General features: G+C 47.1%; 1 protein-coding gene across 5 annotated transcripts in view; it reads left to right on the forward strand.

The window, feature by feature from the left end:
* CLIP2 (CAP-Gly domain containing linker protein 2) overlaps window positions 1-14495 on the forward strand; it is a 75451-nt gene that overhangs the window by 40150 nt on the left and 20806 nt on the right. For all 5 annotated transcript variants that reach the window (XM_027664439.1, XM_027664437.1, XM_027664441.1 and 2 more), the window contains 4 exons: window positions 6967-7091; window positions 11472-11685; window positions 12593-12790; window positions 13904-14007. In XM_027664439.1, the coding sequence (XP_027520240.1) occupies window positions 6967-7091; window positions 11472-11685; window positions 12593-12790; window positions 13904-14007 (641 nt within the window). The remainder of the gene's footprint in view (window positions 1-6966; window positions 7092-11471; window positions 11686-12592; window positions 12791-13903; window positions 14008-14495) is intronic.

Below are 14495 nucleotides of genomic sequence, written 5' to 3' on the forward strand. Positions count from 1 at the left end.
AGAAGAGTTAGATAATATTTGCCTTTGGCACTCTAACTCAGACTTTTTCCTGGAGATGTAAAAATTGCATTAAAGAGATGACAACCCCACCCTAATATTGTAGAACTCATCTCCTGAAGTCTGACAAATGAATGTGGAACAATTAACCTTTGCTTTAGTGAGAATGGAGCTTCCCAAATAGTGTTAATTGCTGAAGTTCTGTTAAAGTGAGGTTGATTTTTTGCCTTTCTGCAGGGGAAGAAGGGATGGAAACAGAGGAATGGAGCAGTTGAGCATTTTCTGCCTGTGAGGAATTTCTGCTGTTGTTTTTTTCCTGAGAAAATTCTTTGGACGGGGGGGGGGCTTTGTCAGTAGCCGAACTCATTCCACCCTAGATGTAGTTGCATTCTGAAGAAGGTTGGTAAGAAGGTGGCTGTATTCTATATGTCAGCCTAAATAAAAAATAATTAAACCAAAAAATCCTCTTAATAGAGGTATTCTGCCCTTCAGCCATCCTTCTGTCTCCTAATTAGGATTGTGCTCTTCAGTACAAAAACGTAGTGATAAACAAGGCTGTTTAAGGGCCAGGATAAACTAATCATGTCCTTTCTTCAGCATCCCCCCTGCACACTCCTGCCCCAGCCCTGCTTGGCCAGCCCAGAGCTGCAGAAAGCCTTTACCCACCTGAGTGAGAAACCATTTCATGAGAAGCTCCCTGGCCAGGAGAATTCCAGCCTAATCCCTTTTCCTTGGGCAGAGACAGCTCCTTGCTTTGCTGCCACAAGCTCTCTGAGCTATTTCAGTGGCTGAGACTGAAGCACAGCTGCTGTGAAGGCACGTGAGGTGTCACGAAGGAAGGATTCCTGCCCTGTTTTTCCTGGTTAACCATTGGAGCTCTCCCAGTTTGTGGGCTCTGAGAAGTGCAGCAATGCTCCTGTGTGGACTTCACAATCACCATACATATTCCTTTATTGCAAACCAGGCAGCAAAGAAAGAATGACCCTCTTCTGTAGCTCTACCAAGGCAGGACTTTTCAGGAAAGGTGTTTTTAAGTGTTCCATTGCCTGCTTGCAGCTCCATCCATAAGGAGACCATCAACTGCTGTGTCATGACCAGAGAGTGTAGCAGTACAACAGAGCCTCAGACCTTGCATGGGAGTGTGGGAGTGATGGATCTCTGTCCCTGTGGAGGTCTGTGACAGGCAGGGGGAAGTGCAGTGTTCTGGTTGTTTGCAGGATTCGAGAGACAGGAAACCATTTAGGACTCCTGGCTGGGGCTCTTCCTTGCTATAGGAGGCAGTCGCTGAAGAGTGTGTAGTGACAGGACAAGGGGGAATGGATTCAGACTGACAGAGTTTAGGTTAGATATCAGGAAAAGATTCTTCTCTGTGAGGGTGGGGAGGCCCTGGCACAGGTTTTCCAGAGAAGCTGTGGCTGCCCCATCCTTGGAAGTGTCCAAGGTCAGGTTGGATGGGGCTTGGAGCAACCTGGGATAGTGGAAGGTGTCCCTGCCCATGGCAGGGGGTGGAACGAGATGAGCTTTAAGGTCCCTTCCAACCCAAACCATCCTGTGTTTCTGTGATTTCCTGGGACTGCAGTGAAGCAAAGAGGGAAATAAATAGCCCAAAGCAACTGCCCTGCCCTGTGGCCACATGAACCCTTTGAGGCTCTTTGTGCACACACCCTCCTAACCATTCATTTGGGCTGAGGCACTGCCTGGCCCTTGTCTGCTGAGTGCAATGTCTGTCATTAAATAGGAACTGTAAGTGGCCTGTGGTGGAGCAAACTGTGTTATTAATGTGGGTGGACTTTGTGTCCAAGACAGCCCCAGGAGGGGATGCTGTAATTCCAGGCTTTCCTCTTACACCACCTCCCTAGGACATTATTTTCTCGCTGGTGCCTGATAGATAAATGCACAGAAATGTCTTGCATCAGCAGAGCTGTCAGACTCATTGCTGTGCAATGCTGACTTGTGCTGTGGGGATGGGAAGGCACAAAGATAAGTGGTTGGATTAAAAGAAACTATAAAAATTCCTGTAGCTTCACACACGGAGAGCTGGCCTGTAATTCGTGGCTGTCTGTCTCTCCCCTCACCCTAAAAGCCAGTTCTGTCACACCTGGTGACATGATGTTTATCTGATCAGATGAAACTGCTGATGGTTGGATGGCACCTGAAGTAAGTTGTATTTATAGGTAAACCTGACCACAAGCTACACCTCCACCTTCCCACCAGTCCTGAACATTGGCCCCAGTAAGTGATGGCCACATTTCCCATAGGTGTGTGCATTTACCTATTGACCTACAGGTCATTATTTCAGGTGATCTGTAATGGCTGGACCCACACCCCTGTGCTGCTGCCAAAATCACCCTCTGTAAATCAAGTGTTGTACAGTAATTTTCAACCATCAGTGCTTTTGGACGAGCTAAATTATGTGTGGTGGGAGAACACAACTCCTGCCTCTCTCAGGTTGGGCTAGAAATAGGCTCCTTGTCTGAGTGGATGAGTGTAGGGGAGGGGGAAAATCCCCACCATTTATCCTCAAGGGAAAGGATGGCTGTTCCAGTTTACGAACTGGATACAGCCTGCAGGTACAGCTCAAACTGGAGCAAGCAGCACTTGTCCAGTAAAGGGGATTTCCAAGTTCTTGTTGGTACCATCCAAGGTGGAATAAGCTGATGTGCTGCATACAGAAAGTAGTTGAAGGTCCACAGGGTAAAGCAAGTATCCCATGTCTGCCCTTTTCCCTCATCCCCTTCCTTTCTCTTCCCACAGGTGAGCAGAGGGAGAGTCTCCCAGCTCTGCCAGGGCTGAGGGCAGGAGCCCTGCAGGGAAGGCATGTCCATGTGCCAGGCACTCAGTGTTCCCACCTCCACCCTCTGGGCAGCAGCACTGTCTTGTGGAAATGCTTTGAAAATAACTTCAAGGGGCAAACTAGAATTTTAAGCAGGGAGCAAACATCATCTCTGCGGGGATGTGCTCAGGCAGGCGCCTCAGCCACTGCTGACCCCTGAACATGCAGGACGTGGTGGGGGGCAGTCCCTGCTGGCCTGAGTGATACAGAGAACTTTGTGTTTCTTTTCTCACTGAGCAGTATTGGAGTGTGTTGAAGCAGAGCATTACCCACAGGCCTTGGGGTGAGGGCTGCTCCCAAAAGGCTCTTGCTGGGAGCAAGAAGCTGCTGTGGGGTGAGCAGGGAGTCCATGAGGAGAAAAGGGCAAACAGGCTGGAGGGGCCTGGCTCACAGCAGCCAGATTGAGACATGGCCTGCTGCTAATTTGGTAAAGAGTTCAAATTATGTATTTGCAGCTCCGACGAAGGCAGTGACTGGAAGGATTAACATCATTGTCTTTTCAGCCCTGGGATACTGGTCTGGATCCAATTTTGCCATTTCGATGAGAAGAACCTAGTCTAAAACATGATGTTAGTGATACTACAACTGGCAGGATGTCCTTCCATGAGTGCACGGTGCTGTTCTGACTCACCAGTTAAGACTCAGACCTGCTAAATACTCCTGACTTCATTTTCTTGTGAAGGTCAAGCCTAAAACTGTCTTTTGAGACTACTGGATGTTTCACTGAGAAAGGGACAAGTCAGGAAGATGGTCTTTGATTTGAGCATTCCAAGAACTCAGAGGAGTGTGGCTCCAAGGCTGCTCAAATCCAGCTGGAGAGGATGGGCCACCACAAGCTTGTTTAAAGTCAATCAGAAGTGGTTTTACCTGAAGTGGAGAAACTTGGAATGTTGATGCTGGTCAAAATACTCCCCCAAACAAGCAAACAAACAATCTAATTTTACTGTGTCAGTATTGTTTCCATTTGTTGGAGCTTCAAGAAAGAGCTATTTTTAGTTGCTTTTTGGTTTATTTTTGTTATTGTTAGTTATTTGGTTTGAGTTTGTTTTTTTTTTTTTTCCCAAAAAAACATGTTAACACTTTACATTTGGTAAAATCCTATTCTCTTGGGCATGAATAATCTCAACAATGGTTTTGGTAAGGTAACTATTAAAGGCATCTCAGAAAAGCTTTGGGAGTTTTGTTCCTTTTTGAGCAAAACTTGTCAGCTCTAAAAGCCATGACGTGTCTGAACTGAGATGGGTGGCAGCCTTGTTAATTCTGTGCTGTGTTGGGCTTTAGCAAAGGGATGAGTTACCCTCTCCAGTTTGTCCTTGCCTCACTCTGGGCACTTGGCACGTTGAAGATGTGGCTGTGACTGATTAATGTGCCAGGTTGAGAGATGCAGACAAGTTCTCCACAGAGAAAATCTGGGATATTCTGGGAGGAAATCCTCTGGTCTGCAGCGTGATGATGGCTGTTGTGTTAATGCCATAGCAGCCAAGCATGGATGGCTGTTCACACCTGGGTTGTGGATAGGGGTATCCAAGCCAGGCACGGGCAGGAGGGATGGCTGTGTGCTCCCATGAGTTATCCCCTGCCATTGCTAACCTCCCTGCCCTGTACCCTCTCCCAGGGTGTTACCTCTGATTTATTAAAGGGTCTGATAGAAGCAAATGTTCTGTTCTGATGAGTCCATTCCACACACAACCTGCCAGCTGGTTTCTTCCAAAAAGCATCACTTATTTTAGTGGCATTAGCAGATTATCAGGGCTCGATAAATCTGCACGTCTGAGTCGGATGAATTTTCTGGGCTCTTCATCCATCAGAGTTTCTGCCTGCCTGCCAAAAGATGGGAAGCTGAGCAAGAAGGTTCAGTGCTGGCATGTGAGTGTGACAGCCTGATACTGGCTCTGTGGGGAGCCCAGGCTGTCGCAGAGCAGATGTGTCCGTCCTGGCTTGGGGCGGAACGTGTTGCTGTATGGCAGGGGTGTGTTTTATAGAGAGGATGGCAGAATAATTAATGCTTGACAGAGAAAGTAGAATGAGTTGCTCTGGAAGCAGGGAATCACGTGGCTGTTTGGGAGAGTGTTGGACCTGAGCTGCACTTAGAGCCTTGGCTGATGTGGGGCTTTCAGATGGGAGTGTGACCTGCCCTCTCACTGCACAGTTTTGGTGTTGGCATAATTAGATAATGTGTTTATCAGGTCAACAGGGATAGGTTTTTACTCTCCTGTATGGAAACACCTTCCTCAAATAGTATTGATGAGGACATAACTGAGTGGTCCTTTGTGTGGGCAGAGGAGTGTGACACCTCCCCCCATTAGATGCCCCAGTCACACTGATAGAGGGACTCATAAGGTTTATAAGGTTTACATGAGACTCTGGGGATCATCTGGCTTGGTGAAGGAAATGTGACTCAATATCTGGAATTAAGACTCAATAAAAATAAAATTGAGGGGGCACACCATCAATGGTAGTTTCTTATAAATGACATTAAGATTAATGACACCTATATTGAGTTCAACTTGCAGCTAAAGAAATGTATTAGAATGACATTAAATCAGTGCATTAATATTAAGGGGCTAAATCTGTATAAACTCAAGGCAATCAAAAAGGGGACTGGCATTTGACTGTGAGTGATTGGTAAAGAATTCCACTGTTCAAATCAGTAACTTGCCAAGTGCCCAATGCTGAAATTGAGTCAACTTTTTACCCTGGGCACAGTGTAGGACCGGAAAGTTTCCTTGTGATCCTTTTCCTGCTGGCAAATGTTTTTCTCTATTATATAGCAAAGAGAACAACATCATCAAGGGTTTTTTTTTTTCCATAAGCAACAACATTCTGAATCCCTAGTGAGAGAAATTCCAGACTAACTCAAGCTGCACTCTGCATCCTCTCAGGATTTGAGGTAGGACCCAGACTTTGGAGCTGTGCTGGTTAGTCCATTAAGGTGCAGTTATTTTTAGTCTGGGAAAACTCTCTTTCCTTTGCATAAGCAACTTCTAGGGATTCACAGTTGGTAAATCTAACAACCCTGCCCTGGAATAAACGAAGCTGGAGATTTCTGCATTTGACTGTCACTGTTTTCTGTAGGAGAATATTACTCTGTTGATACCTGTTGATGTTAAATTTAATATTAAGAAAATTACTAACTGCAAGTCATTCAGGATGAAGTGGCAAATTGAATTTTAAACGTATTTTTAAGCTTTCTTCCTTGAACCTAGGCTCTAGCAGAGATAGGCTAAAAAAGGTTTAGATCATATGCTGATTTACTAGAAGTAGGAACCTTTAGAACCACCCTCCTACTTTTTCCATCTTCTTTTTCTCATCCCAAGTGTTTAAGTAGAGGTGTTTAGTGCAAAGGCAGAGGCAGCTGCTGCTCAGTGCCATGTGCTCTCAGAGCAGTGATAAAAACAGAGCTCCAAAGGTTCCTGACTTGTGCCCTTCTTGAATCTACTCAGCACGCTGGAGACTTTAATTATACACATGGGAGGAAAAGGTGTGATTTATTCCTAATTTTCTGTGGAGGGGGGAAAAAAACCTGTGCTGGAGGAAACCTGGCAGAGAGCTGAGCCCCTCTGCTTTGCATCTCGCTGGGAATTGCTGTAGGAAGTGTAGGTAAAAGTGGAGGCTTTTTCTGTGCAAAACACCTCTGTTTTGAGCAGTTCCCTACATCCTTAGCAAACCTTGTGTGGGAGCAAGCTAAAGGCTTCCTGGCTCAGCTGTCCCTTTGATGTCCTGTCCCAGCAGTGTCCAGAACTGGCACCTGGAAGAGCACAGGGCTGAAAACCTGTCAGTGCAGATCATGGTTCTTCACACAAGGCAGGTATGAGCTGTGCCTGCAGGGCTTAAACTCCTTCCTGGCCTCACAAGTAACTTGCTGCAATTAGTTGACACCTTGAAATATGTTTTCATTCTATTTGCTCTGACATCTTCCAGACAGAGGCAGTCCCAGAAGTGGGAGCTCATCAATTTGCTTGTAGTTATCGGAGAGACAACTTTAGTGCTGGGAGAACTTGGTGTGAGAACTATCTGCTGCTTTAATTAGATCTGAAACAGAAAATACTGATGTCCTGCCCCCCTTTCTCCATGCTTGTCCCAGCTTCAGTCCCCTGGTGTCCATGCTCTAATCCTCAACTCCTTGTCTCCGACAGGTTGGTGGGACGAAGACGGGAGTCGTTCGCTACGTGGGAGAGACGGATTTTGCCAAGGGGGAGTGGTGTGGTGTGGAGCTGGATGAGCCCCTGGGCAAGAATGATGGGGCCGTGGCTGGTACCAGGTACTGTGTGCTCTAAAGCCCAGCCTGGGGCATGGAGGGTCCCACACACCTCCTGGGGTGGCTGGGAACAAGTGCCCTCGGAGCTGGGAGGAGAGCTAGGGCTGTGCTTGCTTGGACATTGTGGGCTGGGAGGGAGAGCCCAATTTTGAGCCTTTTAGGCTTTGGGGTGGCCTTGCAGGGAGATCAATACAAACCTCATTGCTGGGGCATTTTAAAGCATAATCAGATAACATCTGTGAAGAAGGAACCTGAGTAGCTTCAGGAAACAGGAGAGAGTAAGGAGAGAAGATAACTTACAGTGGGATTGAGTTTTTGCTAGAAATTGATTCTGTGATTACATTAGCTCTGCTTTCTCCCACACATGTCCTCCCATAAACTTTTTTCTTGCACTATATTTATAATTCACCCTGTCAGAACTATAGAAGACACAGATTTGACTCTTTTCTCCTCAGCTTAATATTGTTTTATTCTGTTCTTTCACAAGATAAATTCCAGAGATCTGAAGGAACAATTGGTAGTTGTTTTCTGTCCTTGTACTAATTCTGTAATGTGACAGTTGTCTGCTGATTGATCTTACCACCTCTGACTCCACAGGCACCTCCACTATCTTCTTTTCCCAAAAAGCCCCTGTTAGTACCTATAAAACTAGGTAGGGACATCTTGCAGACTTATTGGGAAGCTGATTCTGTTCCTGTTGAATTTAGTTAAGGGAATGACCCCAACATCAGATCTTGAGCTTGGGGATGTTCAAATACAAGTTATGCAGCAGCACTTTGACCCTGCTTCAAATACAGGTGGAACTGATTCCTTGTCCTTCACAAGTTCCTCCAGTGGGAAATATTGTTGGTTTTCTTGGAGCTTCTTAAGGCAATCTGGCTTAAGAGGAGAGATTTAACTTTGAAACTGAGGAGCTGGGAGTTCCTGCCTTGTTACATCTCAGGTTCTGTAATAAAGGTTTCTTGTGTCTTGTCCAGCAGCCATGTGCTTTCATTTTAATTAAGAGAAATGCTGCCTTGTTCAATGTCAGGGCAAGAAAGCAGTAAATGAGTGGCAGCAGATGGCAGAGTTCCAGCCTGTTCTCAAAAGAAAAGAACCACGATGGTAGAGAATAAATCATGGAGTGAATCCAAGTCCCTGCTTTCTTTATCAGATGCTTCAAATTATCTCTTAAGTTTCATCTTCAGGGTAATCAGAAATGATTTATGGTCTCTGTGCATGTGGAAGGTGTGAAAGGCAGATCTGAGTGCAGGGGTGCTCTCTGTGCCTCTCATCCTCACACCCCTGTTGCTGTAGTTTGAAAATTCAACTTTTGGAAGTCATCTGTCTTCTGAAACTGCAGCATCTTGGCTGAGGTTGTTTTGGTATGTGCCCTGTGGGCAAAGGCCTCTCCTTTGCCTCACACTGTTAAGAGCAGGTTTGCAGCATTGTCCCTGTTTGTCCTTCGAGCCTTCATCCAGCCCTCTGATTTCCTTATGGCAGTGCTTTGGAGAAGCCAACATGGTAAAACCAACTCCCTTGCTGCCTGCAGGCACTCCTCAGTCAGCATTCCCCATGTTTGCTGCGGCCACGTGGAATTCTTGCCGCTGCCCTGAGCTTGTCCTGCCAGGATCTGCGTGGGCAGAGGCTACCCAGGACTCTGGAGTCAGTGCTTTGGTGGTGGTTGCCATCTAGTGAGCAACCCTGGCCTGGCTGCCCAAGGCCAGCACTGGCTGCTGCAGCAGCAGCTGCAAAAGGAGAGTGGAGCTCGAAGAGCTGACTGGAGACACTGGACAGGGGTGGAAGCAGGAGAGGCACGATGGAGCAAAGGGCATTGTCACTGTCTTTGCTGCCCCGGGCAAGTTCAGTTGAGTTGGTGGTGAATTGGCTGAAATTCGTGGCAGGTCACTTGATTTTCCTGCAGGTCCAGGTCTGGATGTGCAGCGAGGGAAGGCTGAGGGGAGCTGGAGGCTGCCTGCAGGCTGTGGGTCAGTAGCAGTGCCCCAGAGGACAGGGCATCACTGTGGGGAGCCCCTCTGTACATCACATGGGTGCTGATTTGCACTGAGATCTGCTGCATCTACTTTCCTGTCTGCACAGGAGACTACAGAGGTGCCGGTGTGGTTTGGTTGTTTCTTATCCACAAGGCCAAGCAAGTTCCATGTACTCATCTTTAGTGTATTATCCTTTGCCTGCTTATTTTGCTGTTCTTCCTTCTCTGCTCTGCTCTCTTAGGAGCCTTTGCCCACTAAACTGCTCAGAACTTTGCTTTTGCATAGTCTGTGACATGTCAACCTTGGACACTGAAGCCTTTTTTCATCTATTTCAAAATTTCCTGTGCTGTTTCCCACCTGCAGTTTTACACTGCCATCACAACACCACTTTTTCTTCCCTGTTTCCTCTGTAATGTGAGTCTGGAACTCCTCAGCACTTAGTTTTCAAGTAGATTTTTTTTTTTTTCTGCCAAGTATTCTGGACCCAATTCCTGCTTCTGAACTGTAAAAGTTAATTGCAACCACTTCCAATCTGGACTGAAAGAAAATGAGCAGATGTAGTGAAGCAAGTTTGGGCTTGCAAAGACCTGTCAGGGGGCTTTTGAAAGCATTAGCCTTTGACACTGTTGTGTAGCACCAGCCTGTGCTTACACCAGGCAGACCTGTGGAAGGGGCTGTTGCCTGCCTGTGCCTACTGGAGTTTGGGAATATGATGCTGAGCTGGGCTTGGCTGGTTTGTAAGAGGTCAGCCTGTGGTATGGCTGGTTTTCCAAACCCAAGGGCCTGTATTAGCAGCAAGCTGAGGAGGCTGAGAGATTTGGGATTGTAGAGGGGTTGTTTAAAGCTTGTTATAGGGGAAAAAAATGGGTTTGAGCAGATGTTTGAAAATGAATTTTATTTTCATCTGGCTGGAGATCAGGCTGTTCCCTGGCCTCCCAGGCACACAGGGGTCTGCCTGTGACACAGCTGTATGGCTGCCAGCACTTAAAAATAAAAGGGAATTAGAGAAACAGCTGCTCACATCTGGAGAGGGAGGACTTGTGCTAGTAAAACTGGATTTGTGTCATTTAGTCATTAGAACCTGTTTTTTATGTTAACATAGGTCAGGCTGTTTTATGACCCAGTGTTTAGTCATAGCCTTGCTGTGAAGCCTGTGAGAAAGAGCTCTTACAGGAGAGAGCTTTCAGTGTTGGCTGCTCCCCTGAAACAAGGGGATGTGATGCTGGACATGATCTGGTTTTCCTTGCTGCAGTGCAGGTGGCCAGCAACAGATGAACTCTGGCTCATTCCAACCAGCCCAAGCCCTGAAGGGGTTTCTAGGGTTTGACACTGTGTTTTGGCTCATTTTTATTCTGGAAGAGGACTCTGGAGAGTCACAATCATTGGGATCACTGCAGTTGTGGAAGAGAGCTTACACTGTAGTTATCCAATTCTTCCTGATTCTCCATCTTCTATGTTTGCATCTTTCTAAGTTTGTTTGCACAGGAACTGGTTTCTCTTTCTCTGCCACCCAGAGGAGGTGTCACACACTGGAATTTGCTGTAATGGTATTTTTAGCTTCAAAGTTAGGAGCTGCCATTTTCCCCCTTCTGTTTTGGTAGGGAAGTTTTTTACCTTGTATAACATTTATTCAGTGCTGTGTGATTCAGACTTTTTAATTAAACACAGAATGTTAGAATGGTTCAGGTTGGAAGGGACCACAGTGTGTTATCTGAGAAGGGTCTCCCACCTCAGGAAGGGTCATCCCAGAGCACATGGCACAGGAATGTGTCCAGACAGTTCTGGAATATCTGCAGCAAGGGAGACTCCACATCCTCTCTGGGCAACCTGTTCAGTGCTTGGTCACTGCACAGGGAAGGAGTTCTTCCTCATGTTCAGGTGGAAATTTCTGGGCATCATTTTCTGCCCATGGCCTCTTATCCCATTGCTGGGTGCCCCCAAGCACAGCCTGGTCCAGCCTCTGACACCTCCTTTCAGACATACTTTACTACCTGACTTTCTTCAAAGCAGGGTAGAGAGAACATGCAGGTTTTGGGAGGGTTGGTTTGTTGGGAAGGTTGGATTGTAAGGGAGCAGTGCTCTGGCTGTGCTTATGTTCTGGGATGTTTGTGCTCTCCAGGCTACCAGATGGGTCTTTCCTGGCATCTCATCAAAGTGCACAGCAACTAGTGCGTGGCAATTATCTCAGGATTCCCTGCTAAAGCACCACAAATGAAAACAAGGAGATTGCCAGTACAGCAAGTACAGGAAAGGGGAAATAATCCAACCACTTGCACACAGGAAACAATGTCACAGCAAAGCACCCAGAGATGAGCTGAGGGATTTGTACTGCTTGGCAGTGCCATTCTGCAAGGCTTGGGCGAGACGGATGCTCTGCCACTCGTGACTTGGTGCATCTCCTGTGTTCCAGGTATTTTCAGTGCCCTCCCAAGTTTGGCCTCTTTGCTCCCATCCACAAGGTGATCCGGATTGGGTTCCCATCCACCAGCCCTGCCAAGGCAAAGAAGAGCAAGAGGATGGCCATGGGAGTGTCAGCCCTGACCCACAGCCCCAGCAGCTCCTCCATCAGCTCTGTCAGCTCCGTGGCCTCGTCGGTCGGGGGCAGGCCCAGCCGCAGTGGGCTGGTAAGTGGCTCCTTCCAAGGACTGGGCAGCCTCGATCCACATCTGTGACCAGGCTCCACAAAGTGGTTGGGGTTTTCTTGCAGCAGCTCTTCCTTCAGTGGGGTGAGGGGAGTGGAGTGTGGGATGTTGTTACCCGCTTTACAAATGGTTTCCCTCCGTGGACACAGGAGTTGTAACAGACCTGGAGTGACTGTGACTGTTAAAGATACTGAAATGTGATTTGCAGTGTGATAGTCTGGGCTCTGCTGTCGAGAGCGGGTTTATGAGGGATCCCTGCAGAAAAAGACCACTGCTTCAGTCCCACAGGGTTGTGAGCAGTGTGCTCTGCAGTGACCAGCTGTGCAAAGCTCCTGCAGTGACTGGAGGGTGACACTGTCCTGGGTCACATGCCTGGGGCCTTGGCAGGTGCTCAAGCAGGGGGACAGCAGAGCAGGCAGCAATATTATTAAAAGCTCTGGCTCTGTCACAGTATGTGCTGCAGAGCACCTGCAGTCCACTTGGCTGGGGACGAGGGTGCAGTGTCACTCTGGGGAGTGGATCTGGTTTCCAGTTGAGATTATTCTGCCCAACTGAGCTCACTTTTTGGGACTTCACCAGTGCAGGTCACCGATAAAATGTATTTAAGAAGGCAAATGATACAATGCATGATAATCTTTCCTGACCCAATTCCATCCTGTACTTTTGGAAATGGTCCTTTCATTGCAGTGCAGAGGAACTGCTGAGCTTTTGTGAGCATTGTCCAGGTGCTTCACAGACTTAACCTCACCTGTGTGGTCCAGAGCTGCAACTGCAGCTCTGTACAGCTGAATAAATGATCATTAGGTGAGCAGATTTAACAGGGGACTTGAGCTATTCTGGGCTGGGGAGGACATGGCTTTACCCCGTCTCTTTTTAACTCTTTTTCCAGCTGACAGAGACCTCTTCTCGATACGCCCGAAAAATCTCTGGCACCACAGCTCTGCAGGAGGCACTGAAGGAGAAGCAGCAGCACATTGAACAGCTGCTGGCAGAACGTGACCTGGAGCGGGCAGAGGTGGCCAAAGCCACCAGCCACATCTGTGAGGTGGAGAAGGAGATTGCCATCATGAAGGCCCAGCACGAACAGGTAGGAGGTGATGTGGCTTTATCACTAGCTCTCAAATATCTGAGTATTTGATATCCCCTGAAAGTTTCAGGTCGTGACATTACCCCTGTACATGAAACTTGGGCTCTGAATTTCTAATTTTGATGTGATGAGTTAAGCTGAGGCTCTTTCTCCACTCTCCCAGTGTCACATGTGCTCACTCTGCCCCGAGCCAGGAGCAGGAAAAGGGCTGTGCCAGCTAAAAGGCAGTAGACAGTTTGTGTCTGGTGGATCAATACATTTCAATGCTGAAATGCAAGTGGAGAGTAAATTTGTTGCCCTCAGCTACCCAGTCTGGCTGTGGCTGTGACTGCATTGCAGTGATTTTTGTGGTGCTGAGAACATCAACTCAGTTCATGTGCCACAGCTTTCCTGCCAGAGAAAATGTTTTTATCATATTAATAAAGTCAGGAGATCTGGAAGGAAAACAGGCTGATCATATTAGGTGGTTTTGGGGTTTTTTTAATGAGCATTTGTACAAAGGGTATTTTATGCACTTTGAATGCTTAAAGAGAGGAGTTGCTTGTGCGTTTGTCAGTGTGGATCTTGAGTGACTGTTGGTGTCCTAAATGACTTCCTTATGCTTGTAAAGCCCAGTCAGCTACCTAGGAGTAGGGATGGCACTGTATATGTGTGGTGGGTCACACCTGCCTGTCCAAAATGCAGGAGAAGTTTGGAAATCAACTGCAAGCTGATGGCTTTCTTGTGTGTAGTGTTTTCCAGTAATTATCAGTAACAAATGAATTAACAGCAATCTGAAATGTTTCTTATTTTGTGACCGGATAACCTGTGACTAGATTTTCAAAACTGCTCAGGCTTCAAGTTCTTAACTCTAGTCAGAGCTGGATTCTCCAAAGGGCTCAAGTCAGAGGGGCACTGAAGCGTGGACCAAACTTACAGCTGCTGGAGACTGAGCAGTTTTTGTCTTCCTGATACCCACATCCTGTGTTCTTTGGAAAATCTGCCCTCTTACCACAGTGTCCTTTGAAACAGATCATCAAAACTCTCTGTTCCCTTGTTCTGATCCTTTTTTTTAAACAACCCTGTACTTCAAACATTGGTGACTTTTGTGCTTGGGCTCTTTTTTTGCTGCAGTATGTCACAGAGGCAGAGGGAAACCTCCAGCGAGCACGAGCCTTGGTGGATGGGATGCAGAAGGAGAAGATTGAGCTGTTGAACCAGCTGGAAGAGGAGAAGAGGTAAAGGAGGAGTGTGGTGAGGGAGGTGGAGTCGTGTATGGGCAGTGACAAAGGTTACAGGTGGTTCTGGCTGAGGATAGAGTATAAAATAAGTGTTGGATCATAAACAGGCCTGTACAGGCTGGGCCATCACAGACTGCTCTGTACAACCTGGCTTTGCTAAAGACCCCTTCCTCCCCTTTGTTGGTGATGTGCTGATCTTGAGGACATTCCTGCTGAGGAAGGGAAGCCAAACTGGAGTACAGCCTTCCTGTGGTGTGATTCACCCTCTCCCCACATCCCAGAGGCTCCATCCATGTGTATATGATGATGCATTTCCTCTCTGGATAAGAGCGAAGATCTGCTTGTCCTTGTATATATGGAGTCCAATTTCTCCATATATATAATTAAACTCTTCAGTGGGAATAGAAAGACATTTCTGTGCATTAGATAACTGAAAACAGTGTTGATTTCAATTGACTGATGCCCCTCCTGAGGATGAATTGTTC

This window comes from Corapipo altera, unplaced genomic scaffold (genome assembly GCF_003945725.1).
Source record: "Corapipo altera isolate COAL_440 unplaced genomic scaffold, ASM394572v1 181b, whole genome shotgun sequence".
In the NCBI taxonomy this organism is placed as follows: Eukaryota; Metazoa; Chordata; class Aves; order Passeriformes; family Pipridae; genus Corapipo; species Corapipo altera.